The sequence below is a fragment of the Lolium rigidum genome, chromosome 7, assembly GCF_022539505.1.
Source record: "Lolium rigidum isolate FL_2022 chromosome 7, APGP_CSIRO_Lrig_0.1, whole genome shotgun sequence".
NCBI classification, from domain to species: Eukaryota; Viridiplantae; Streptophyta; class Magnoliopsida; order Poales; family Poaceae; genus Lolium; species Lolium rigidum.
The window spans coordinates 27,935,287-27,950,709 of NC_061514.1; the positions used below are offsets into that span (position 1 = coordinate 27,935,287).

The 15,423-nt window shown below is 48.0% G+C and overlaps 2 protein-coding genes across 2 annotated transcripts; one reads left to right on the forward strand and one right to left on the reverse strand.

Annotated features, from left to right (window-relative positions):
* Nucleotides 1-1,059: 1,059 nt before the first annotated feature.
* Nucleotides 1,060-2,218, forward strand: LOC124679103 (dof zinc finger protein DOF3.1-like). The gene is made up of 2 exons (XM_047214926.1): nt 1,060-1,232; nt 1,373-2,218. The coding sequence occupies exons 1-2, from the start codon at nt 1,122-1,124 to the stop codon at nt 1,928-1,930; spliced, it is 669 nt and encodes a 222-aa protein (XP_047070882.1). The 5' UTR covers nt 1,060-1,121; the 3' UTR covers nt 1,931-2,218.
* A 126-nt stretch (nt 2,219-2,344) lies between these two features.
* On the reverse strand, nt 2,345-7,402 carry LOC124671078 (WD repeat-containing protein 44-like). Its single transcript, XM_047207512.1, has 7 exons — nt 6,050-7,402; nt 4,280-4,370; nt 4,012-4,169; nt 3,871-3,922; nt 3,663-3,745; nt 3,420-3,513; nt 2,345-3,154 (listed from the first exon to the last, which is right to left on the reverse strand). Exons 1-7 carry the CDS (start codon nt 7,400-7,402, stop codon nt 2,574-2,576), a joined length of 2,412 nt encoding a protein of 803 aa, XP_047063468.1. The 3' UTR covers nt 2,345-2,573.
* Between the last annotated feature and the right edge of the window lie 8,021 nt (nt 7,403-15,423).

Here is a 15,423-nt window from a genome sequence, read left to right on the forward strand (position 1 = left end):
CCCACGGTGGCCCCGGAGCGTTGAAAAAGCGCGCCGACCATGTCCCCCCCATAATTTTCTTCCTCGAAATGACAAGCTCTCCATCGCCGGCGGGCCCGCGCCGCGTCACCCTGACGCGCACGACGAGTAAGACGGCTGCCGCCCTCCTATCTCCGGCCGCCCGCCCGCGAGCCAGTTCGCTCCGTCCCCATTAACGCCGTCCCGTCATCGCTAGCTCGATCGTTGTAACCCCGCCGGTCGTTTACGCCGCCACGCAAGACACGATGGGTCGATCTCACTCTCACCGGCCATCACCGCTCGTCCGGCCGGCGCCCGATCGTGCCGTCACGGCGGCCCGGTGGCGGCGCTAGACGCCCATGCGTCGCGCCGATCGCGTACCGCGCGCGTACGTACTGTCACGTACGTCGATCACGTACGTACTATATATAGCTAAGCATGTATAGTGGCGCGCGTGTCCGGTCTGAACTCTGGAGCCTGGATCAGTGAGTAGTAGTGGTTAGTTGTTGCAGCAACTTGTAGCAAGATTCCATCCACGTCGATCGAACTCTCCAGTGAGTCTCGTCCTCTCCACACCGCGGGCACCAATGATAGATCCGCGTCTGTGTCCTCGGTAAAAGCGACGGCCCAGCTCACAGACCGCGCCGCGCCGCGCCGTGCCGTGCGCGTCTCCGTCGCCGCCTGGCCGGAGCCAGATATGGAATGCGACGCTGACGGGAGCTGGGGAGGCGGCGGTGCCTTCGCGCAGAAGGAGAGCATCCCGTACCTCTGCCGCGTCACCGGCGGGCTCCACCGCCGCGCCGGCTTCTACAAATAGGGCTACCACTAGGCCACGACCAACGCGCACCCACCCCACCCGCTCCGCTCACATCGCTCATCTGATTGCCGCCGCCGCTCAATCCTTGCCATCCTCGGCTACTTGCCTACCTCCTAGCTAGTAGCTACGGCCGGCCAGCTCGATCCGTTTCCTCTTTTCGAGAGCCAGCTGAGTCCTGACTTGACTAGCTCCTGAGAGAGAGAGAGAGAGAGAGAGAGTTGGTCACCCCGCGCGCCCACGGGTCGTTTTAAGCCGCGACGGACCGGAACCGGACACGGCATGCGCTCTGCTCCCACCGCAGCAAACCATGGCTCCATTTTCTTCACCCTCGCTCCTCGCCTCCTCCGGTGCCAACAAGCGCCCCGCCCTCGCCGCCGACGCCTCGGACCCCGCTGAAGATCAACTTCCGCTCCCGCAGGTCAGTACGTGGCTGCTCCCTACGCACTGTCTCCTAGCTACCATGTTGTCACCTGTACGTGCCTGCCACGAACAAGCTAGTCATGTAGCACGTACTGACACGCGCGCGCGCGCCTGCGTGCGGTGGTGATCGCTGACCAGGACGACGGCGTCGCGGCGGGCAACAACAACAAGAGGGAGCAGCTGGAGTGCCCGCGCTGCAGGTCCCGCAACACCAAGTTCTGCTACTACAACAACTACAGCACCAACCAGCCGCGCCACTTCTGCCGCGTCTGCCGCCGCTACTGGACGCACGGCGGCACGCTGCGCAACGTCCCCGTCGGAGGCGCCTGCCGCCGCGCCGGCAACGGCAGCAACAAGCGCCGCAGGTCCGACGAGCCTGCGCCCTCGCCCTCGCCATCGCCCTCTTCGCCGGCGGCGTACCGGGCGGCGGACGCGCCCCCGGGCTTCCCGTTCCTCACCGACGGCGCGTTCCTGCCGCAGTTCGACATCGGGCTCGGCAGCGCCGCTGCAGCTCCAGCGGGTTCTCCGTGGATGCCGGCTTCCTCGTCGGCCCCGGGCCTCGACGACGGGCTCACGGCGCCGTGGGGCGGTGCTGCTGACGGGACGCTCCCGGGCAGCGGCGTGTGGGACGACTTCACCGGCCTCGACCTCACCTGGCCGCCTCCCCCGCCACCGCCGCCAGCAGCCGGCAACTGATCGATGCCATCGTCATGTCAGCCGCTGCGTTTCAGGCTCCTGTTAGCATCGCAGCCTCGATCGGTACTCGGTAGTAGTTGTGTTCGTCTCAGCCTTGCACGAGAGCTGCTCCACCTTATGATAGACTCCACTCTCCGTTTGATCTTCTGATGCTTACACAACTGATTTGGTGATTGATATTTGAATCCAATGAACCATGATCTATCCGTTGCTGCAGCAAGGATGTAACTTGCTCTCTGTAGTGACCTCCATATATTTGCAATAAAAAGTTCAGTTTCTTCCAGTTCACAAGGTCACAGTTGTAGCAGCTCTGATCAATGTTGAACTATTATTGGCAGTAAAGAACAGAAAAAAAAACAAGGAAACCTGGTGTAATTTCAGCAAGTATCTTTGTATAAGAAAAGAACCATGATATGAACAAATGAATGTGTCGGCTGTTAACCATACAATTACACAGAGCCATGCTTGTATCAAAAATAAAAAAGAATAGTGTGGTCTTTGGAGTGGGCTCTTCATGCACTAAACCACACAGCAAAACGGAGAAAACTTTCAGCTAGTTAAAATCCTAGGTGAACTGGTGAAGAAGTGAAGATATCTGTACAGCAAAGAGCCCAGCATCAGCTCCACACTCTCACGCCAGCTTTTACACTTGAACTGGGAAACCAAAATTCTGGAACACTCTGATCTCTCCTCCCCTTCCTGCTGTGACGATCACCAGACCCCAAGCGGACCGGCGCTGGACATCCATAGCCCCGATGCAGAGATCAGACGAGCTGTGACCAGGGCTGCTCTTGGCTGACGGTAACTGCTCGTCGGGCAAGGACGGCGACACTGCTTCAACTGCATGATTGCTGGTGCTTGCACCAGCTTCGCAAACTGGGGTCTCCGTGGATCTGTTAGCAGTTCCATTCGCTTCGTGGTCATCGTTTCGTACAAGAGCTTCGGGGACAGAGTTCACTGCACCATCCGAATCGCTGTGTCGGCTGCTACGGCACCCGAACGACCCACGGGCTTCAGCACCGGGCCATGTGATTGCCACAGTTACGTCTTGGCAGTGGAAATGTTCATATGAGTTGGTCACATCAACTGAACTCCTGCTTCTGCTTGGATGGGAACTGTTGTCATGTCTCCAGACATACACATGAGAATCTTCACTGGCACAGACTACGTATTTCCCATTTGGAGCTACAGAGGCTGAGATTTGGCTACTCGTATTACGGAACCCTGTTGAAAAGGTTAAGCAAAATATAAATGCAAAAGCCCAGACTAACACTAGTATATTGCTGATCACATAGGCAAGGATCATATTCCTTCAAAAGGGAAACAGGATCATAGTCCAAGACTAACACTAGTATATATTGCTGATCACATATGCAATGATCATAGAATGACATAGTTCATGTGCTCTAGATTTGCGCAAAACAGAAATATAGTCTGATCATTAAACATTATGTATATAATTTACAATGAGAGGAGAATGAAAAGTTACCTTTAAATTTGTGAACAAGTTCATCGCCATTAACAACACGAATTCTTGAATCTGCAGAAGTAATAAGGACTTCCAAAGAGCTTCCTGGAGCAAACTGTTGTGTGAAATACAGATAGTTAGGTGGCATTGAAGGCATCAGATTAACATAGTCCAAATCTCAAAATGGCTAAGCATGTGTTGTTTATCAAGTCTTAGCAAAATATTAAGTTTCCTACAGATGGACACTACTATGGGATTATGTACCTGGAAGCCAGTTATCTTCTTCTGACCAGACTTCTTTTTCCTGATTCTTAAGTCTATCTGACTCTTGTACTGGAGCTTCTTCTCTGTAATCACCAAGGAAACAGAAAATTATAGGTCACTGCATAATACTAATGCTTGTATCAAGCTACTTTTACTTGATTGTGACTAACATAAACGAATACAGTTAACTATGACTAAAGTGGCATACCTGTTGTATCAAATAAATGGCAGCTTCCCTTGTGAGATCCCACCATGGCAACCTTCAAAAGTAACAAAGAAATGCAACATCAGTTCATCTAATTTAATCGCAACTACACAATGTTCACTAACAACAGGAAACAAACTAAACCTGTCCATCGGGAGAATAACATGCAGCGGTAACCATCTCATGAAGATCGTTCCAGTCCTCAATCTTCCGATCCTGGACATTCCAAATGCGAACTTTCTCATCCAGTGACCCACTTATGAAGAAATTATCATCCACCGGATTGAACTGGATGCATGTGACTGCAACAAATTGAGTGCACAGAAGGAAGTCAATTGTCGGGTTGCACAAAACAAGCACTTTAATGGCCAAAAAGCTGTCACCTATAAAACAATCCTGCAACTAGACTAACCATAGTCCGTGTGTGAGAATGTCTTCAAACAGGTACTGGCAGTGATGTCCCATAACCTAACAGTTTTGTCCATCGAGGATGAAAGCAAGTACTGCATCAGAGCCAAACAACTGGTTAGTGCCTTTACATAATTTTTTAGGTTTTAAGCTGAGCCCCACAAAGGGCAGAGTTCATTATTTTAGTTTGGCAAAAAATGTATTGACCATGTTTTCCTTTTTAAATATAAATTAATTGTGGGCATTCAAGAAATTGTTTTAGTAAAATGCTTTTAGTTGTAGAATCCTATACCACCATGGGTTATATTCATAGATGACTTGATCATGTCAGGTGTATATGGAATGGTGAACACATTTTGATGCAGGTCATACTGAGTTACTGATCAGGCTGCACGATTGAAAGCTAACACAGAACAAAGGCCATGATAAATATGCATGTGGTGCGCATATCAAATCTAAGTCGCGTTATAACTACAGTGGTGGTATTTGCACGAGAAAATTAGAAAAGAAACAGCATGCAAAATACAGCGCAGAAGTACTGTATGAATGCTAAAGAGAGCTCACAGTGGACAAAGAAGGTTGATATACAGATCATGGATTTGAACATGTCATGGACCCAGCAGATCAGGTGTTACTGGTAATATTTTGCAAATAAGTAGGGTGCCAATAAATTATGCTGATAATATCAGATGCAAAGAACAACTATTTCGCATGTGAAGGAGAAGTGTATAGTAAGAGCAGCAATGCTATTGTCTGATGACTTCAGATATAGTGAACACATTATTTGGAATTTGTAAACCATATATACTATAATGGTAAGCATTTTTCCTGAGGACAAACCTTTACGTACGGAATGTGAGCATACCGTTTTCAACCATATGCAACTATCAGTGCTCCTAACCAGATTACTAATCATGAAAATGATACCTGATCTAGAAGTCCTAACCAAAGTTAATCACGCAAAAAACAACTATTTCAACTATCTTCAGACGTGCAATCTGAAATATGAGGATCAACTAACTGTGTCTTTTACCAGTTTAACACAATGGAAAATCAAATTGCATGTTGCAACAGGCTTGTTACTGATACAAAAGACGTGAATCTTTCAGGAGTGCGAAAACTGAAGTGCACAGCAGTCAATCGGCACGATGCAGTGTACTGTAACGTACTAAAGCCTACTGCTCAATTAGTTGTACCGAAGTGAAAAAAGCTGGTAGCATCATCTGCTTCCATTGATGAATGGCAATATGGCATACTGAATCCTACTGCTCAATTAGTTGTAGCCAAGTGACAAAAGTTGGAAGCATCATGTTCTTCACTGATGAATGATGATCATGGTCTTCACAGCCGAACTAGACACCATCTAAACTAAAAATTACCATTCAGTTGAGTTCTGAAGAAGATAGCAGTGCTATTGCTCATACTAGTTTTCAGAATGTCTAAATTTTTTTTTCCAAAAGTACAACTAATCAGTTTGCTATTCTGTTCAATCAGCAGGATGTAGTGTATCGTTGCATACTGAAGCCTACTGCTCAACTAGTGTAGTCAAGTGACAAAGGTTCAAAATGTCATGTTTTCCCATAACGCACATTGTTTTATTTTGTCATTTTGATGATCATGGACTTCTCAGCAGGATTAGACACCATGAAAACTAAGAATCAACATTCGTTTGTGTTCTGAAGAAGATGGCAGCGTTCTATCAGAATGTCTAACAAAGCGCCAGAAAGTAAGATTAAGCAATCAGCTATTCGATTAAATACCACGGAATATGTACCTGAGATTTGGACCATGAAAGATCAAGAACATCAGCGGCGTGTCCCAGGAGCGAGCAGACCGGCTTCTCTCTGAACCCAAACACACACTCAGGCACAACCAGATGGTCAGAGCCGACGGACTTCCGGCTGCTCTGCACCCTGGGCCGCCTCTTCTTCTCCGCGGAGCTGAGCGACAGCACTCCCACATCCGGCGAGCCACTTCCAGCAACGGCGACAAACGGGCTGGACCCGCCTCCGCCGGCGCTCTCCCGCGAAACCGCGGCATCCCCGACGAGCAGGTCCCCCTTCCTGTCCCCCTCGGAGACCTCCCAGACGTGGATGACGCGGTCCTCGCCGGCGCTCGCGAGGTAGCGGCCGTCGAGGCTGAAGTTGATGCACCAGACGGAGCCGGAGTGCGCGGGCAGCTGCTGCGTCATGAACATGCCCGTCAGCTCCTTGCAGGCCTTGCCGTACTGCCGCACCCTGACCCTCCCCGCGCCGCCGCCGCGGGACCCGGTGCCGGAGGAGCCGCCGTCGAGGCTCTCGTCGGTGGCGGAGCTGAGGCGTCGGGCTTCCTTATCCTTGTCCTTGTCCCTGGCGTCGGTGCCGCCGCGGCGGGTACCGCCGTACGCGACGGTGCCGGCCAGGTGCCGGATGCCGCGCAGCCAGCCCTTGCGGGGCTTGGAGGCCGGGGCGGAGGAGGAGAGGGAGGCGGCGGAGGAGGAGGGGGCGGTGGTGGCGCGCCGCATGAGCTCGTGCACGATCGGGGAGCGGCCGAGGCACTGCTCGAACTCCTCGAGCGAGAGCTGGCGGCCGGTGCCGACTTCCCGGACGACCTCCTCGTGCAGCGCCTCCCCGAGCTCGAACTCCGTGCCGTCGTCCAGGTTGCGGATCCGGCACTGCTGCTCCCCGGCATTGCTCGGGTTCCGCGCCAGCGGCGGCTTCCCGTGCGCCGCGGATCTGGGCGCATCCTCCTCCTCGGCGGGCGGGGAAGCAGGGTCGTCGGTGGCGGGCGGCGGCGGGGAAGGGGAGCGGGGCGGGGAGAGAGGGATGGAGGAGGAGGGGCGGGGGGAGTGGGGCTGCAGGGAGCCGGAGGGGGAGAGGCCGAGGCGGTTGAGCAGGAGCTTGCGGCGCTCGTGGACGGAGGTGGGCTCGGAGATCCAGACGTCGTAGGCGGCGGCGGAGGAGGACGGCGGTTGGGTGGGGTGGTGCGGTTGCGGGCGGCCTCGGCGGCTGCGGCGGTGGAGCGGGTCGGCGTCGTCGTCGGAGGCGGAGGCGGAGGTGGAGGAGCAGGAGGAGGAGAGGATCCGGTCCAGCGACTCGTGGAACTCGTCCTCCGTGTCCGCCGGATCCAGCGTCGCCGCCACCGGCATTGCCGCTCGCCGCGCGCGCGGGGAGAGCTTGGGCCGGAGAAGAGGCAGGACAGAGGACTAGCCACCTCCACGCCGAAAGCTCCGCGCTTTTAAACCGGCGTGGCTGGTTACTGGGTTCTTGCGGCGTTGCTGTCAGGCCTGCGTGCGGGGCTCGTCGTCGGCCAGCTGGAGGTGGAGGTGGGGAAGCGGCGAGAACGAGGAGGAGCACTGCGCCATTTGTTGGAGCTGTGTTTTGTATTGCTCGGGGAGCGGCGCTGGCTGCCGGTGCTGGGGTGGCTGCGACCGAACTGGATGGAGGTCGGGGGCTCGGGGCGACCCGTGCAGGCAGGCAGGCAGCAAGTCAGCAACCATTCCACCACCAACAAATCAGCAACAAACCAACCAACCGCTTTGGATTTGCTATCAGGGAACCGGGACGGCGTATCCTGCGTCTCACTATGACCGGTGGGGGCCTGTTGAAGCAAATCCAAATCATCAGCTGCACAATCATGATGGAACGTTGAGAAAATGCGGCTAGTAATTTATCTTTGCCCTCAATTTATCTCGGTCCAATGAGAAGTAACTTAGTTCTCAGTCAAGTGATATCATCAATGCGAGCCGAAAACCCGCCGCACCAAAACATGAAGATCAACCATAGCCATCGACAACACCTAGACCACGAGAAAGGTTCTCTGACGACAACCCGCCAAGAAGCATCCTTGTCTCTAGATCCAAGCACCGAGACTGGATCATAAGTTTTCACCGAGCAGATAGGGTCCGAGTATCTTCATACGACGCTTTCAACGAGAGTTTGCCGGGTGCAAACAATGAAGGCGAGCATAGGAGTTTCGCGGGCGCCACAAAAAGAGCACAAAAAAATACTGAGGTCCTCTAGTGTTGCCACCAAAGTTGCAGTTGATGTGATGCCACGATCGCCATGCACGAGGAAGATGATGGTAGCAGTCAACCTGATACCGAAACCTTAGACAAGGTGAAACCAAACAATCCAGCAGGCATCGAGCCGCTAGATTGCCATCATACACACCATTGTGACTTGCTCAGGTGTGCGGCATACTGATGGCATCATTGAGAATCGATGGGCGACACATGAATCTGATCCACCGGGGCAGAGGGGATGGAGGAAGTCTACAACACCCTAGTGTTTAGGACATTTGTCCATTTGCATCTCAAAATGAGGGGCAATTTTTTAAAACTAAAACACATAGTGATCGAGATTTCTCTTACCTTGACGAGTTAGGATTTACTCATCAAATGATTTTCGACATATGACCGGTGGGGGTCTCGGGAAGCAAATCCAAATCATCACCTGCACAATAATGATAAAATGGTGAAAATGCTGCTAGTAAGTTCTCTTTGGCGTGCCTAATTCTCGGTCGTACCTTAGTTCTCAGTCAAGTGATGTCATGAAGAGCTAGCAGGAAACTCAAAGATGCAAACGGCTAAAATACTACTGCACAGCTAACACATGCAGTGCAAAGGAGGAAAAAAACCCACGACAGCCAATGGGAGCCGAAAACTGGCCCAACAAAAATGAAGACCAACCGTAGCCGTTGACAACGCCTAGACCGCGAGAAAGGTTCGCTGACGACAACCCGCCCAGGATCATCCTTGTCTCTAGATCCAAGCACCGATGCCAGGTCAGAAGTTTTCACCGAGTAGAGATGGTCCAACTATCTACACACAATGCCTTTAGCGAGAGTTTGCCAGGTACAAACAAGGAAGGTCAAGCGTAGGATTTTCACCACCGCACCATGCAAAGAGCACAAAAAAAATACCGAGGTCCTCTAGTGTTGCCACCAAAGTTGCCAGTTGATGTGATACCACGATCGCCGTGGACTAGGAAGATGATGATGTCAATCACCTGATACCAAAACCTCGTACCACGAAACCAAATTGTTGAGCATTCATTGAGCCACCAGATTGCCATCGTATAAACTAAATTGTCCAGCATTCATTGAGAATTCCGTGAAGTTGTAGTTAACATGTGAAAACTGACAGACATAACTTTGGCTTGTAATAATAAGTATTGGACATTTGGATCCGGAATGTTTCTTTTGTAATACTTTAAAGGTTACAATATTTGTGAAATGGTACTTTCATATGTGTTATATCAACGACTTGCGTACTACAACATGCAGTGATATGCTGGGTCATCGCAAAGTCTCGTGATCGAAGACATGCAGCCAAGCCATGCACCACCTCCAATGGCCTCAATCGTCAAGGCATCATCGTGGGCTCCATCTTCCACACCAACACCTGAACGAGCATGACGCTTAAAATTAGAATGACATATCATCCCCTCTCAAGACCACATGCTCATGTTGCATAGTAGAGAACCGACACTTGTTCGTCGCGGTGATGACCTGTAGGGTGACACCGGATCCACAAGACATTCTAAAGTCAACCCCCAATTGCCTAGATTAGACAAACACCAAAGCCCGCCACCGTCCACCCACAAGAGAGGGGGCGAGCCCGCCTCCACCATCTTTGGGTGACATTTACCTTCGGTGATGGTGAGAAGAATAGAGAGGGAGGTGACATGGGCGTCGGTGGTGGCTACGGTTTCACCCGGGCCACCCCGCCCCGACCCTGTTAGCCGTATATGATTCAAATTTTGTGATGTCAATGCTTTGGTAATGACTTCAAACAAGCAAAAAAAATTGATAAAGAAATCATGCAGAAATATATGCCCGAAATCTAAAAACAAAACTGGTTTGCAAAAAAAAAAAAAAAAAAAAAACTGGGATGTTGCTGTGTAGCACCGCCAGTGACCGGAGTCCTGGCACCATTACCTGGAACAGTTGCAGTCTTGATCACGCGGAAAAGGAGAGCCTAACTGCAAACACAGGATTGTTGGGTTAAGTGCGGATTAGGCAGCACGCATCTGTCGCCCTGTTCGCGGCGTGTCTGGCGCCGTGCCGGCACGACGAGGATCGGTCGATCAAGACGTGGGTGGAATTACGTGGAGGGGAGTTCACGCGTCATACAAAAAGCAAGCACGCAGCACAGCCGAGCAAAAGCCCTGCTCATGAGGCCTCGCTGGACTTTGCTTGTCGCCGGAGGCTACTATACAATCCACTTGACACTTTCGTCCTAGCTTAATTAGCTTGACCTAATGATCTGCCCGACTTCTTTGCATAAAACAACCACTTTATTTAGCTTGATGTAACTCGTTCTCCTGGTTGAATCGAGGAAAAATTGAAATTCCCAGATCAAAATCACAAACCTGACCAAAACATTGGAGGAACTTACCCCTAGCAAGCTAGGACGAGCTCGAGGATTCGTCGTCGTTACAGGAAGGCATGGCGACGACGGACGGCGGAGGAGGCGCACGGAAGGCTTGCGACGTTGGCTAGGCTGCGACGGCGACAAGCGAGCTCGAAAGTGGCAGGAGGGGAGTGCGGAGCATAGCGAGTCAACGGTCCAGGCTCGAGGACAATGGGCCCCAATTTCGCCGTTAAGGGCTTGTGACGGCCGTGTCGGAGCGTTCTCCCTTCGTGCCATGTCAGCCTGATGGGTGGGTCCCACTTTCAGACTCGGTGTTAGTCCGGTGTTAAAATTGGTTTTAGTGCACATTGCAAAAACAATTTGCAGTAAAGTGGTCACATTTTGTCGCGCCGTTGTATAAAGTGGTGGATTTTTAGAATTTCTACGGAAAAGTGGTGTTGCGGTAAAATTTCAGGTTGTTGCCGGTTGTCGTGATGTACGATTTCCATGTTACCACTATACATTTTGCAACCTATATAGCTCAAAATGCGTCTAATATAAGGAACCAATTGTCTGCGAACAATAAAATCGTCTGCGAACATCAAAGAGTGAATCGGAGGGCAATTTGGTCCAGAGGATATACCTGTTAAGTGGTTGCCCTGTAGTGCTTCTTGAAGCGCCGATGAGAGCTCGTTAACTGCAAGGACAAAAAGAGATGGCGACAGGGGACATCCCTGTCGAATGCCTTTACTGCTACTAAACCGAGCATAAGACTGACCATTAATTATAATTAAAAAGACAGCGTAGCAATGCAAGCATGGATAAAATTTATGAAGTGGCGATGAAACCCCTTACGTTCTAGAGCACCCACTATGAAATGCCATTCTAGCCTATCAAAAGCTTTAGCCAAGTCTATCTTTAGTAGAAAATCTTGAGTTTTCCAAGAATTGAGATTAAAAGAGTGAGTAACTTCCTGATCTATGATAATGTTAAGCTTAACAATGTCATACGTAATTTCTTTACCACCGGTAAAGGCCTTAGGCAAGGAGATCGGCTCTCATCTTTGTTATTTAATCTTGTACTACGGCAACTAATGCAGGCCTAATTAGAGGGCTTTGCTCAAACCTTTGCCCTCGAGGGGTCATCTGCCTCAAATATGCAGATGACACCATTCTTTTCTCTAATAAAGACCTTGAGCTGGCCACCAACCTAAAATGGATCCTCACTTGCTTTGAGCAGGTTTCAGGGATGAGAATCAACTATGATAAAAGTGAACTTATTCCCCTCTGCCTTGAGGAGGATGAGATACTTATATATGCGAATATCCTGGGGTGTGATGTTTGGCAAGTTCCTCGTTAAATACTTAGATGTTCCCCTTCATCATGGTATGCTTAGAATAGAGGATATCCAACCTCTCATAGATAAACTTTTAAAAAGGATTGCAGGGTGGAGAGGGAAATTGCTTTTCTATGCTGCAAGAATTACCCTCATCAAGGCTTCCCTTGCTAGCATTCCTATATACCTCCTCTCTTTCTTTAAGTTCTCTAAGTGAGCTTTGGACCTTATGAACACCCAAATGGCCAACTGCTCGTGGAATGATTTTGAGGGGCATAGGAAGCTTCATTTAGCAACCAAGAGATTAGTTTGCAAAAAGAAAGAGTTTGGGGCCCTTGGGATCCTAGACTTAGCTAATTTGAACCTCTACCTCCTTGGCTCTTGGATCAAGAGATACTCGAAAGATAAAAGGGGAACTCTGGAAATCTCTAGTTGATGCAAGTATGACACTAGTAATCCAAACATTTTCTATAGTAGGAATACTTGTGTTTCCCAGTTTTGGAAAGGTGTCATGTGGGTTGTGGAAACTGGAAAGTGTTATATTAAATTTGGCTATAGATGGAAGGTAGGGGATGGGGGAAAATCAGATTTACCTGGTTTGTCACCTCCTCCCCCCTGGTTGTTCCATGCTTGGATTTATATGTTATCTATAATGGAGAAAACAATACCATCCAACATGTTTGGGATGGCTCGACCCTAATGTTAAATTTTAGAAAGAACTTTTCTCCTTCCTTTATGCAAAAATGGTATAAACTTGAAGGGGTTGCTTCCATTTCTTTCTCAGATGAATGTGATTCTCTCATATGGCAGTATAAGAGCACCGGAGAGTTCTCCACTAGTTCTCTCTATGCTATCATTAATTTTGGAGGGGTCACTCCCATCTTTATCCCTACAGTTTGGCAATTGCTCATACCTCCCAGAGTTCATGTTTTCTTTTGGCTTTTATGACACAATAAGTTGATGACTAGGGATAATTATCTAGGGAGGAATATGAATAAACTTGCATGTTGTATTTTCTGTAATGCGGATGAAAGTATTGATTATCTTTTTTCCAATGCATCGTAGCTAAACATGTCTAGCATATCAGAATTTTTGGTCTCCAATTGGGGATTGATTACTTATTGACTGCCAGATATTGGGTTTCGAATAAAAAGCACTTAGTTCTTAACTCTGTTTGTGTTGCTACCCTTGGGTGCATATGGAAATTTTGTAATGAGATCATCTTTAATGGGCAACCATGGTTAAATTTGCATCAGATCTTGCGGATGATTCTTCTCTCAGTTAGGAGACGAGGGATAATCTTCAAGGACTAAAAGACATCTACCGACCGCTTCCGCGAGCATGTGTCAATGGAACCGTCGAAGGCCTTCACGATTCAAGGTGGCTGGCAGCTATGCTTCCCCGCCTTGAATCTTGCTCATCATCTCACATAGTGAGGAAAAAGGCGATGCAAGGAACTTGGTCTACCCCCACTTCGACCCTGGAAGCTATGTCCTTCAACTTACCTGTCTAGGAGTGCTGGTGTTCCTGCCTCTTTTTCGTCCACAGTTTGTTTGTTTTTAGCCGCTGGTTGTCGATGTCTGAAACCGTTTGTCATTCTTCTGGCCTCCTTTTCGGTCTGCTTTTAGTCTTTAGATTTTATGTTTACCGTGAGAGAAGACTTTTATCTTTGGTTGTTGTAAGCAAACTGAACCTCGAGCCTGCATGTGGAAGGTCTCGTTGATATATTCAGCGGAAGTAGGGATGGTGTCCCTGTTGATCCAAAAAAAATCTACCGGTGACATTTAAAATGTTACCCAATTATTGTTTCATTAGTCACCACATTTCCCATGTCAGGTACTTGTGAAGAGTAACAAATTTTATGTTGAGCTAACCGTTTCTGTGTTAGTGCTCTGGCCACCCGGTATGAAAGTTGCAAGGGTATATTTATGTGGGACTCAGCAACATTTATTTTGGAAAAAGCAAACAAAAAACGACTGCCTAGATCTAACCTGAAGATTCCGATCCCGTCGTGCCACGGTTAAAGATTTAGAATGTGCATGTGATATGAGTATTAAGTTAAATTATATTAAGCAAATGTGAGAATTTTGGTCCCTTGATGTGAACGCATCTGGCGTACGGTAAATGTCAAAAAAAAAAGCTACCACATGGAAAAATTACCTTATTTTTTACCCAACAACTTTTATGCCTGCCCGCTCCCACATCGAAGGTAGCATACGATTCGCTTCCGATTTGGGTGCAAAGTAAAAGCAGCCATTACTAGGCTCTCACTTCCCGTGGAAAATCCACCAGGTGGAAACCTAGCGACCAAACGAGTTGAGGCGAGAAAAATGATTCAAGGAAAAACTAGCTTTATAGTACCTCATATATTTTTCAAATTTGTATTTATATTCCTTTTCTTGTGGTACTAAAATGTACTTTCTAATTTTTTTCTTGTTATGCTAAATTGGGATACTCTTATATAAAAATCTATATGATGATATTTGTTGGATTCATACATTTTAGAACTATGATAAGGTATATAAAGATACTAAAGTAGACATGATACATATAAAGACAACGTGCCCCTACCCCACCCCTTCACATCTAGTCACCTCCAAACCTTAGACGTGGGATCGACGCAAATAACACATCTATTTAATTAAATAAGGTGTTGGTCGGGTCATGAACTTGATACCACTTAGCTCTGAGACCATATTAAATTGATGCACTAGCCAACTCAATAAAAAGTTTCAACTGCTCGAAAGGGCTAGACAACATATTTCAACAATATTATATATCATTTAGATAAGAAAAATGCCACAATCAGATCTAACCATATTACAAATCAGACACGGATATAATAGTAATCTTAGACACTAGATTTGTATCATTAATATGACATTGTAAGATTCATGCACTAGTCGCTATATAAGTAAGTAAAAGAGTTTATTATAAATAATTATTTGCCAATATGATTAACATCAAACATCAACTAATAAGGAAAGAGGATGGCTGTAAAAATATAGAACTATTATTTGGGACACCAAAACCCCTAGATTTATTAGGATTGTTTATTGGTTTTACTGTGATATTCCACCTAAGAATAGCCAAATGTTCTGGTGCGGTAACACAAGAGAACAAATAATCTCATTATTTTCAATATACATTAGAACACAGGTCCATTATCATGGCGACACCATGATCTCTTTACAAGTGGTGTTTTGGCACCTGTTTTTAAATTTTGTCTTAATTACACTTTTATAATATTGAAAAACTTAGACACAAAATTTAATGAGTACATCTCGAAATTCTACATGTTCATAAAATGGTTCTAGGGGAAACCGACATTTTTAGTGTCATGTGTAAAAAAGATATTTTTTTGTGTAAAAACTTGTTTTTTTTGTCTTTTTCACTCGCAAAACTTGATGTGCGCTCGTAGAATATCGATATGCAAGAGCTAAATTTTTTGTTTGAATTTTTTTGACATTTCAAAATAT